At 37.4% G+C, this 11,796-nt stretch overlaps 2 protein-coding genes across 5 annotated transcripts; one reads left to right on the forward strand and one right to left on the reverse strand.

Moving 5' to 3' along the window:
- Positions 1–740: 740 nt before the first annotated feature.
- On the forward strand, positions 741–8,509 carry LOC149497269 (uncharacterized). Of its 3 annotated transcripts, none has more exons than XM_089719614.1 (11): positions 741–1,179; positions 1,817–1,876; positions 2,001–2,074; positions 2,764–3,630; positions 3,752–3,845; positions 3,932–4,093; positions 4,220–5,002; positions 5,122–7,350; positions 7,448–7,508; positions 7,641–7,801; positions 7,922–8,509. In XM_089719614.1, exons 1-11 carry the CDS (start codon positions 1,104–1,106, stop codon positions 8,239–8,241), a joined length of 4,887 nt encoding a protein of 1,628 aa, XP_089575740.1. In that variant the 5' UTR covers positions 741–1,103; the 3' UTR covers positions 8,242–8,509. The 3 variants fall into 3 exon arrangements, with proteins under 3 accessions (XP_089575740.1, XP_089575741.1, XP_089575742.1); XM_089719615.1 differs by having other exon boundaries at positions 7,662–7,801; XM_089719616.1 differs by having other exon boundaries at positions 2,001–2,060.
- A 130-nt stretch (positions 8,510–8,639) lies between these two features.
- On the reverse strand, positions 8,640–11,687 carry LOC149497270 (catalytic/ hydrolase). Of its 2 annotated transcripts, XM_089719617.1 has the most exons (10): positions 11,233–11,667; positions 11,012–11,083; positions 10,478–10,557; positions 9,902–10,001; positions 9,761–9,814; positions 9,580–9,657; positions 9,380–9,477; positions 9,242–9,299; positions 9,036–9,157; positions 8,640–8,935 (listed from the first exon to the last, which is right to left on the reverse strand). In XM_089719617.1, the coding sequence occupies exons 1-10, from the start codon at positions 11,443–11,445 to the stop codon at positions 8,782–8,784; spliced, it is 1,029 nt and encodes a 342-aa protein (XP_089575743.1). In that variant the 5' UTR covers positions 11,446–11,667; the 3' UTR covers positions 8,640–8,781. The 2 variants fall into 2 exon arrangements, with proteins under 2 accessions (XP_089575743.1, XP_089575744.1); XM_089719618.1 differs by lacking the exon at positions 9,380–9,477 and having other exon boundaries at positions 9,242–9,349; positions 11,233–11,687.
- Between the last annotated feature and the right edge of the window lie 109 nt (positions 11,688–11,796).

The following is an 11,796-nucleotide window of genomic DNA, read 5'->3' on the forward strand; positions in this document are numbered from 1 at the left end:
ATGGATTTTCATATAATCTTGAATTTACTTTCAAATTATTTCTACCTATATTTCATTTGCAAGTATATGCTATAACAAGTTTATAATATGAAATGCAGTTGAATTTTCACTCATTGTGTGATAAATAAAAAATTTAGGATTTAAATTGTCACGCTAAAAATTATGATTACATCTATTGATGATTAATTTTAAAAAAGCACAGTGGCAGTTCTTTTTAATATTAAACTTCCATTTTTTAAATAGATTTATTTTTACAAATTATACATTCAATTTTAGATGTTAGTGTTGATTATGTGCATTGGATATGGATATAATTTTTATATTAAAATATTTTAATAATTTACATATTAAATATGATTATTATATATAGGTTAAAGTTGTGAAACTTTTCTTTTCTTTTTAATAAAATAAAACTTTTAGTTAATTAAACTAAAAAGAAAATTCAGTACCATAATGATTAAAAAAAATCCAGTACCATAATTGTGATAAAATTATTTTTTATGAGATAATTTTAATAAAATTATAAAAAATTATAAAATTAAAGAGTTATCAACATAAAACACTTAAAATAAAAAGAAATTGTCGAACCTGTGAAGTCATATATGCACTTATTGTTAGCTATATATATATATATTATTTATTTATTTTTAAACAATAGAGATAAATTTCAAATAAAAATTAAAAATTTTAATTCATTGCAGCTTTTGCTAAATTTATTTTTCACTTGATTTAATTGATTCCGCTGTTCCAAGTTCTGACCACCCAAGCAAGCCAAGCCCAGCCCCCTTCTTCTCCTCTCTCTCTCTCTCTCTCTCTCAATCGGCACCGTCGCCCTTTTTTTCTCTATCTCTCTCTGCAACACACAAAAGTAATTTTCCATCAGAGCTCGAAAACCCTAATTCAAGGCAGATTTCTTCTTGTTGTTGTACTTTCTCCTCTGTTATCCAAATTTGTAATTACTCCGAAGCCCTTTCTCCTCCTCTTACTCTTCCCTATCTGATTCCTCTTTCGATCTTCACACACACTCTCTCTCTCCCTCTCTCTCTCATTACCTTTCTCAATCGTTTTTAGCTTTTGCCCTTCCTCCATTACTTGACCGTCTGATGGCTGAAGGAAAGCTCGATCTGCCCGACGATCTCCTCTTATCTAAGCAATCCGATCACTCCTGGAACCCTAAAGGTACTCTTTTAGTAACTTTGTTTTTGTAATTTATTTTTCCATCTCTTGCATTTAACTGATTCGAAGTTAATGTTAGGTTTTTGGTTTTGTTGATCTGAATAGACCAGTTTATTAGGCCTTGCCTTTCTGCTTCATCTTCTTTCCTTTTTTCGGAATCATTTATTTGTATTTAGTGCCAATTTCATAAGTTAGTTGGTGCTAATGAATATCAATTCTTTAATTTTTAATTAGGTTATTAATTTTTTTCTCAGTACTGATTGATTTGCTTGTTTATATGTGTGTACAATTTATGATCTATTGACAGTCGTTTAATCTTCATCAACTGCTGCTTCTAAGCAGTTTTATTATATATGTCATTTTTTAGGTTCCTAATTTTAAAAACCAATCCAGAGTGCTGAGAAGGTCAACATTTAAGCCATTTTAGTATTTCTGTTGTTGTTAATAATTGAAATTTGCATTTATTATGTTGCATGCCTAATTAAGTTTGATTTTATGTGCTTGAATTATGAAATGGACCAATAAGCTTATCATTCTGTTTATTTGTGGTTTAGTCATAGCTAAGCATAGTATTTCCTTCTGAATAAGCTTCAAATATGTAACTCTTCTTTTGGTTTTATTTATCTTCACATTGTGACAGTTGAAGCTTCTGGAAGTGATGAGGAAAAGGTTTCTGCAGCATTACATGATGAGACAAAAGGTAGTTCAATCTTCTTTGTTTTTTCTTGACAAAATTTGATTTTTTTTTTTTCAATTTTTTAGCAATTTGGTGTTATTGGTTTTGCCCTCTCCCATGTAAGTAAACTGTTGATCTTTTATTACAGATCAAGTGGCGTCAGAAAGCAGTATACCTTTATCTCCTCAGTGGCTTTATACCAAACCAAGTGAGACCAAGATGGTATATTGCAGCTTCATCGAGATAACTATTTTTGAGATTCTATCTTGCTGTATTGACGCATTAAATCTGTTTGTCACACACATAAAGCTTCCTCTCTCACTTTTGGTTTAACATTCTTTTGCTCCATTTTGTGGCTTCGTAAATCTGGAATTTGCATATCTTGATAACTTCTTCACCTTTTCCACTTCTATTAACGTATTGAATGTATCAAAACATTGAAACTGGGACCTTTTCATGTTGTTTTCATTTTGCTGCCTCACACATTGCATAAAATCAGAATATGTATGCCTGCCTTAATTTTAAATTATTTTTTTTAATGCTTATTGTGTCTTCTGTACTTTGGGGCCTACTCCTACAAGTGAAATTTTGAGAAGAAGAGCTGTGCTATTGTTGTTTATTGGATGTTCCCATCTCCAATCTCCAATCTCCAAGTTATTCTAAAGCTTATGAAGGCATAAAATCTCAAATTCCTGTTTTTTTTTTTTTGGTAGTCTTCATTCTTCTGACACGTTTGAGAGATTAATGCAAAATGTTCTATTAGGGAGTCGTGTAGCAAGACCTAGACCTTTAGGCTACATGTTTTATGTCTGCCATTTGTTCTAGCCCATTTTTTTGATTATTTCCTTCTTTCACTGACGTCAATAGCATTTTTTCCTGCTGTTCACTTTCCATGGGTATGTTCATGACAGGACATGCGTGGTCTAACTTCAGCATCTCTTGGAAATTCCAACGATCTTAGCCAGAAGGATGGTTGGCGTTTGGATGGAACTGAGGACAAAAAAGATTGGAGAAGGATTGCTACTGAGAATGAAGGTAGCCGCCGCTGGCGTGAAGAAGAAAGAGAAACTGGTTTACTCAGTGCTCGAAGGGATCGTAGGAAAACTGACCGTCGTGTAGACAGTGTTTCAATCAGAGAAACAATGGAAAATAGAGTTTTGCCTTCCCCTGATCGTTGGCATGATAGTAGTAACCGTAACTCTGGGCATGAAGCACGCAGGGATAGCAAATGGTCATCTAGGTGGGGTCCTGATGACAAAGAGAAGGAATCTCGAACTGAGAAAAGGACAGATGCGGAGAAAGAGAAGGAAGATGCTCACCATGACAATCAATCGTCTATGGTTAGCAACCGTTCATCTTCTGAGCGTGACTCAGAATCTCGTGATAAGTGGAGACCACGGCATAGAATGGAGGTTCATTCTATGGGTTCCTCTACCTACCGTGCTGCACCTGGATTTGGAGTTGAGAGAGGTCGGGGTGATGGTTCAAATTTGGGGTTTACACTAGGACGAGGAAGGGCAAATGCCATTGGTAAGTCTTCATCTGCAGGTACTGCTATTGCTTCTCTTTTCCACAAAAGTGGAAGTGTCATTGGAAAGCCAAACCATAAAGTGGATACATTTTGCTATCCCCGGGGTAAGCTTCTTGACATTTATCGTCGGCAGAGGGTGGATTCATCTTTTGCTGACATGCCTGATGAGATGGAGGAATCTTTACCAATAACACAGATTGGAATTAGTGAACCACTGGCTTTTGTTGCTCCTGATCCTGAAGAGGAGGTAATTGATTGCTTCCCACAATTAATTTATCTATCTACATCATGACGATGTTTCATTTGAGTAAAAGGTTTTACTTGACTTAATTCTTCCTTGACCTTTATTTGGTTTGTAATTCTGACAGGCTGTACTTACTGACATCTGGAAGGGGAAGATCACAAGCAGCGGGGTGTTGTACAATTCATTTAGAAAAGGGAGGTCAACTGAGAACGTTTCAGGTATTTTAGGTTCAATCACTTGAACAATTTTTCTATGTTTGTTGCTTTTATCTGAATTTTCCTGTATGTTCCTTGTTTGCATACAGTTGGAGATGACGAATCTAATGAGGGGAAACTGACTATCCTTCCCTCTGCTGCCTCTGAAGAGACTGCTGATTCTTTTCAAGAAGCTATGAACAATGGTGCATATGAAGCTGGTGGTGATGATTCCTTGTGGAATCATGATTCACATGTAAATGCATTAAATGGTGAGCATTACATTGATGTTGCCATTATATGCGATGCACATAAAATCTTCTTATATTCTTGTAATAGTAGAGTATTGTGTTTGTGTCCTTTTACATTTGAATGAAAGTGATTATTTATTGTTCCAGAAAAAGAGGTTAATCTTCAAGAAGCGAGCAAGGTTATGGCTGATGGAGTCAGTGCTACAGTTTTGGAAAGCAATAGTGTTTGGAGTGCGACAGAGATTGGCACTTCTTTTCATCCTGGTTCTGAACTTGATATTGGCAAAAATGGGCAGACAGTGGACTCTGTTTTGACTAGACAGTTTCTTTCCGATGATGTTGATTCCACCTCTTCTTTTGCTGTTCAGTCTAAGCTTCCTGATGATTCAAACTCTCTATTTGTTCTCCCCTCCCCTGATCAAGATCATTTTGGCACCATGTCGAACTTGGCAAATAAAAATGAGGGAAAAGACCTTGAAAGGAGCATGCCACCTGAGGATTTGTATTTCTATTATGTTGATCCCCATGGACAGACTCAAGGGCCATTTCTTGGAGCTGATATCGTCATGTGGTTTGAAGAAGGCTATTTTGGGATGGAGTTGCCAATCCGCTTGGCAGATGCTCCTGAAGGTGCACCATTCCAAAGTTTGGGTGAGATCATGCCACACTTGAAACTGAGGGGAGGGTATCCTAGTTCTGAGATGGAGCAGTCTGGGGCTTTGGGAGGAAATTTGGAACCTGGTTTACCTGCTGTTCCTGCTCCTGAAAATACCGATCCATCTTCAGTACATGACCTATGCCAGCCTTTGTCTGACTTGAGTACTCTCTCAGCCCAGCATGCTCAAGCAAGAATGACTGAGCCAGAGAATCCACTTCAACTGCCACACTCAGAGGGTCAAAGCTTTCATGATTTTGTTGCTCAAGATGAAGGTTTGTTCTTGTTTTTTACTATTATCTTTTGGATTGTTTAGTAAAATTGAAAGACTTCTGATCATACTGACAAGGTTTCTTCTTATATCCTATTCTGATAATCTGTTATGATTTTCCAGAGATTGTTTTTCCGGGAAGACCTGGCAGTAGTGGCTACCCTACTGTCCAATCATCCGGAAATGGTCATGACCCTTTGGCAAAATCTAATGGCCACCCATCTCTTCCAAATAAATTGACAGAACCTGGTCAAAGTGATAAGTTGCACCCTTTTGGCTTGTTCTGGTCTGAGCTTGAAGGCTCTCAAGCTAGACAGACCGAGTCATCTGATGTGCCTTCAAGTCTGGGAAGGACTGCCCCATATGGTGCTATGACTGAGCCAGCTTCTGTTGCAGAGAAATGGTCCGATGTTTATAGACAAGATATGCTTTCTATCCCCAACTCATTTCAAGAATCCACTGCTGCTCGTCATTTGTCACGTGTTGAACAAGAGCATAATCATTTTGATCTAGCAGAGCAGCTTATGCCACGGCAATTTCAGCAGCAGCAGCTACAACAGCGAAATATGTTGTCATCACATTCACGCTTAAATGAATCACTTTTAGATCACGTGCCAGGTCAGAATCTTATTCACCATCAACAATTGGCCAACCATCCTGTGCCTGATCTGGAACATCTTTTGGCACTTCAGCTGCAACAGCAGCAGCTCCAACAACAGCGGCAGATTCAACTTCAGCAGCAACATCAGTTACAGCAACAGCAACAGCAGCAGTTTCATCAACAGCAAAAGCTTTTGCAGGAACGACAACAATCACAAGCTCGGCAAGTGCTTTTTGAGCAATTGCTGCATGGTCAAATGTCTGACCCTGTCCTTTCACATTCGCGTATCGATCCTATTAGAGCTAACAATGTCCTTGATCAAGTCCTGTTGGAGCAGCAACTTCTGCATGAGCTGCAACAACGGTCTCATCATCCCCAAAGACACTTTGTTCCTGCTGTAGAACAGCTTACTCAAGCAAAATTTGGTCAGACACCACAGCAAGATCAGCAGAGAGACTTGTTTGAGCTCCTATCACGTGCACAACATGGGCAAATGCAAACTTTGGAGCATCAGATTCTTCAAGAACAGTTGCAAGCAAGGCAGTTTCCACTAGGATTGAGACAGCAGATAAATGTGGAAGAGGAGAGACATATTGATTCTGTTTGGCCAGTTAATGAAAATGATCAGTTCCTTAGGAGTATTGGCGGTAACCATAGATCTCACTCTTCAGGAATTAGTCCATTGGACTTCTATCAGCGTCAGCAGAGGCCACCACATGAGGACCAGCTGAGTCACCTTGAGCGAAACCTCTCATTTCAAGACCGACTACGGCAAGGGCTTTTTGAACCTGGTTCAATGCCATTTGAGAGGTCCCTGTCTTTGCCTGCTGGTGCTTCTGGGATGAATATGGATGTTATAAATGCTATGGTTCATGCACATGGTTTAGATATGCAGGAGTTGAGCACACGAATGCAATCTGCTGGTCAAGTGGGAACATTACCTTCTGGCAGCCATCCTCATAATCCTCATCACCCTATGGTTCCTAACCAATTCCACGCCTCACATTTGGATGCAATCGATGGCCGCTGGCCTGAAAGCAATGGCCCACTAGCAAATGACTGGATGGAATCTAGAATGCAACAATTGCACATCAATGCTGAGAGGCAGAAATGGGAGACTGACACTAAAATGGCTTCTGAAGATCCAAGTTTATGGATGTCAGATGGGTCAGATGATGACAAGTCAAGGCGACTGTTAATGGAATTGCTCCATCAGAAAGCAGGCCATCAGCCTGCAGATTCGCTACACATTAATGATGGAATATCTTTTGAGAAGAGGTCACTGTCAGGCTTATATTCTGGATCAAGCGCTTCAGATCACCATTTCACTGTTACGTCAGATCGAGAAGCCAGTCTGAACAACTCATTTGTGGTAGGATCTTATGGTTCTAACGTTGGTGAACCAGTAGAGGTTACTCCAGTGGGTGAACGGGTCAGCAATTTGGGAAGCACAGAAAAATTATTATTTAGATCTGAATCTGGAGCAACGTTTGAGGGGAATTCATCTTTGTTAGGCATTAATGAGCCTTCTCATGCAGTTCTTAAAGAATCTAATTTCATTGATAAGTCATCTATCAATAGAGAGTACCTAGAATTAGAAGGAAGGAAATACGGGTCCAAAAACCAGGGTATGACAAAGAATTCAGTTACTGAGATTCACAATTTAGCTGAGCAAACACGGATGGCTGCTGCAGATCATGGTGAGGTTCCATTTAACACTCTTGGCAGGCACTCTTCCCTTGGTGTTTCTGGTAACTTTTCTTTCTTTTTTTTTTTTTTTTCCTTTGAAATTCATGCTTCTTATTTATGCAAATATTGTTCTAAATATTCTTTGCTGTGGGAATGCAGGATTTTATGATGAAAAGGTTGGACCACAAAATTCATTTGGTGAAGATATTACCATAAATCAGTAAGTTTCTCACTGAATTCTTTTTGCTGTTGATTGAACAATCCTGGATTCACACTCCTGCTGTATTTAGGATTTAGGTATAGCTGCAATAAGTTCTTAGTGGCTCTTAATTATCTTTTCCTTACTGGTAAGGATGCACGCTCCATTTGACAGGATGCCTGCACTATCTAAAGGACCTGAGAATATATTATTGAGACGGCCACCTGTTCCGCGGGCTTCATCATCTCAAGAAGGACTGTCTGAGCTGGTCTCAGATACAGTTACCATGGGCAAAAGTTCAAGTGGCATTGAGGGTATGCTTCCACCCCCACCTGCTTTTCTCTTTATCTGACATCTCGGCGAATGTCATTCTGGTTTTTATTTGTGTATATCGCTGATGCTCAAGTAATAATTTGACCCTTCATGTTTTTAAGGGGGGAATCCAGTGAACCAGGGTGCTGACATCACGGCATCTGGAAAGAAAGATGTGCGCTTCCGGCGAACCTCATCTTGCGGGGATGCTGATGTGTCAGAGCCATCATTTATAGACATGCTTAAAAGTAATGCCAAGAAAACCCCTGCTCCAGAAGTCCACATGACAGCAACTGGATCAGAATCATCAGATGGAGCACAAGGGGGCCGAGGTGGCAAAAAGAAAGGCAAAAAAGGGAGGCAAATTGATCCGGCTCTCCTTGGTTTTAAAGTAACAAGCAATCGAATCATGATGGGTGAAATCCAACGGATCGAAGATTAACCAATTGAGTTGTGTAATTTATTTAGCATATTGCTCATTTGCAAGTTGTAAAGGCTCAAAGCAGTCGGGGTAAAGTTTTTGTAGACTAATCCTTTCTTTTATTTTTTTTAACCTTCCTTTTACTGATATATCATAGATCAGGGCGGGTAAAAGTGCCCGGAAATTCTATTTATGTTGTGGAGCACAGTAACACTAACAGGGTATCTGTATAGGTCGGTAGAAAATATCTGTCAATCAATAATTTAATATATTCGTATGTTTTCGGTTCTGAGGCTTTTCTGGATTGTTCTTTTGTCAATGAATAAAATTACTCTGGTGTGTGGATAATAAACTTTTCTAGTACTATAATTTATTTACTAATTAGTACTGCAATTTTTATAATTTTATAATTCTAAAAATTAAATACTAAGAACTTGAAGGCTTAATTAACTTGAGAGAAAATGAAAAATTACAAGAGTTTAATAAATAAAACATTGTAAATTTAGGTAGTGCTTTTTCCATATCTAATGACTCTTGTTGGATGGATACATAAATATTTGCTTATGGAAGCCATTGGCTTTTGAAGAGTTGCATGACAGTTTTCCCCATGATCCATTCCAAATCAGACGATGATAAAGCTACTTGTCTGGCAATATGATATATTGCTTCTTTTGCTCCACTATAACCACATTCTGGAACTACAAATGGAAAATCACTGCAAAATAAAATTATTTCCAAATTTTCCATTAATATTTCTGTTCACACTCTCAACTTCTATCTTCTCTGTGTAATTTCTTAGTTAGCAGAAGAGTTACCTGCCCCACATTACATGGTTTGCCCCAAAGCTAGAGACCACTTGAGACAGAAGGGGTGATAGATCTTGATATGGGTATGGAATTCTCGATACCCTGAATAGGGCACTAAATTTTATGTACACCTGCCATTACAAAGATTCATATTACTACTAAAGAATCAGCTTTCAAAACTCAAAAATTGAAATCCATTTAATATAAAACCATACTTGTGGGAATCTGGATAGCTTTAGAAGCTCAGAGAAGATAAGACTTTCTTCATCATTTCTACAAGGAATATGCAACTTTTTATACGGTCGAAGATTGAAAAGCTCCATCTAATTAAGCAAAATACAAAGAGGACTAACATTGGTGGTTTGCAGAAACCCAAATGATCAAGCAATACAACTGTTGAAGGAAATTCTGTACATAATTCCTGAATTTCTTCAATATGAAGTTTGAGTCCCTGAAATTTTTATCTTGTCAATGTCACCCCAGACAGTTGCAACGAAAAACTAATGTTGCATCAAACTACTCAAGGGTTTTAGGTTGAGGAAATATGTAGTACCTTAAAACACATAAAACCAACCGGTACTCCAAGTTCTCCTGCTTTAGAAAACAATGCCTTCCCAATATTATTTGTCATCTGCATGGATGATACCCTCAAAATACTGAGCCACTTGATCCAATCAAGACTAGAAAATTCAGGCTAGCAATCAACAATAATTTGTACCTTAAAGGACTCTTACCTTTTGACCAGATGGCCATAAATAAGGATTAAAGCGAACAGCACGATAACCATCCTAGCATGAAAAGATAAGGGAAAAAGTGTCAAAATGATTTCTCATTTCGCAAAGACATTAGTTGGTTATCATATAACATGACTAGACCTTCAAGACAAGTTCTTCCAGATGCTTAATTCCACTACCATCTTCTGCAGGATTTGCAAGGCAGCAGCCAACAAACTTGGTTGGATATTTCTTGAGGACACTGTCCAAACAAAAATTTGGGAATTAGGTGATACTTTCTAGCAATTTGGTGGAAACCAATTGGAGTAAATTAAGAAAAGAACTAATGCAATTGGAATCGTCCTATGAGGGCTATGTGAACTAACAAATCACTTTTGGGGATGATATGTTTAATATAATTCTCTTATTGATTAAAATTATTGGAGAAGAAACATGCTTCCCCTGAGACACGATCATCAACATTTCTTTCAATCTCTCATATTACAAGTGCAATGGGAATCCAAAAGACCTACAGGCTTAAGGTAACAAGAGGTTAACCACTAATTAATTATTCCATTTCCTAGATCCTTGTAGCATATATGCTGCAGCTTCATCAAACTCCTTACATGTTCTATTCATTCTACATTTGTACAATGCAGTTCACACACAAATAGTAATGTGTATACTGGGTTAAATATTTTGTTATCAATGTCCAAACAGCGGGTAACCTTAACAGACCTTGTCACTAAAGAATGATCAAATTTATGATTAATGGGCTGCACGATTAGTGCACCATCTACACCTGCTTCTTCCATGTTCTGCAAGAGTAACAAAGAGCAATCTAAGTTAGAAAGGGATACGACGAAGATTCATCAAGAATTGTTTTCAAAGACGTGAGGAATCTCTCTCCATATGCAATACAACAAAAACTAACTGGTTCTCAGAAATCAAAATTACTTATAGAATGAAATATAGGAAACCACTAAAAAGAAGTCCTTATAGAATATCACAGTTGGGCAATATAAAATGGAGGTATCAATTTTCTAGTCTAGAGTCACATGAAGATCGTGGATGGTATCACAATATCCATCAATATATTTTCACTCAATATATTTTCACCAAGTATTAAACTAAATAATCAAGCAATTGAACGAGAAACCAAAACACCAAAACAATGAATCTAACTTTTGGTGTCAAAAATTACATAAAGTGAGCAAGAAATCATAAAATATGAACACCCATGTTGACTTACATATATAAAACGAAAATTACCTGAAGCAATAACTCTACATGTGCTGGTAAAGTGGGTTCTTGGCCAGGGAAGTAAGGGTATTTGTCTGCAGCCTTTAAAAACCAGAGACAGAGCAAAATTATAAAAGCCGAATTACTTTCTCGCTTTATTGATTTAAAGACAATGTAAAGGTCTGAACTTTTAATCAAAGAAAACAAATTTGATGAAAACGAAAAACAAGAGTTTACTGAGTTGGTGTTACCTCTTGAGGAGATGCCCACACATGAAGATGTGAATCAATGATTTTGATAGAATTTGGTTTGATGGTAGGTTCAGAGGCAGCGGTAGCCATTGGGGCTCTGACTGGTAGTTTATTTGAAAGCTTTATAGGCAGAGTGACAGCAACAAGTGACGAGTGGTAATAGCGAGGGAGGACAGTACCTGAAATCAAAGGCTTCAACAACCCATTTGCCATGGGGAGATAATAATGATTTAATAAACCAAAATTTGGACTTTCTTTAAAAGCATATAACTACAATATCCGGACACCCTTTTACCTCTCCCTTTTCAACAATCTATCCACTAGGATAACAAAAAAAACTACATATCAAACATATTTTAAGATTTTTGAGTTGTTAAATGCCCAGTATCTTGTCCACTAAGCAGTGGTTTTAATCTATCAGTAAAGATAATATTATAATGAGTAACTGGTCTTGTTGGAATTGGCCATTTTATTTTCTTTCCATATTATTACATTAATTTCTCCTTTGAGCAATTCATAAAATAATTAATGTCTATTAAAAAAATTAATATGTAAGTGATACAT

The sequence above is a fragment of the Jatropha curcas genome, chromosome 3, assembly GCF_041381405.1.
Source record: "Jatropha curcas cultivar XTBG-Jc1 chromosome 3, XTBG_Jcur_1.0, whole genome shotgun sequence".
In the NCBI taxonomy this organism is placed as follows: Eukaryota; Viridiplantae; Streptophyta; class Magnoliopsida; order Malpighiales; family Euphorbiaceae; genus Jatropha; species Jatropha curcas.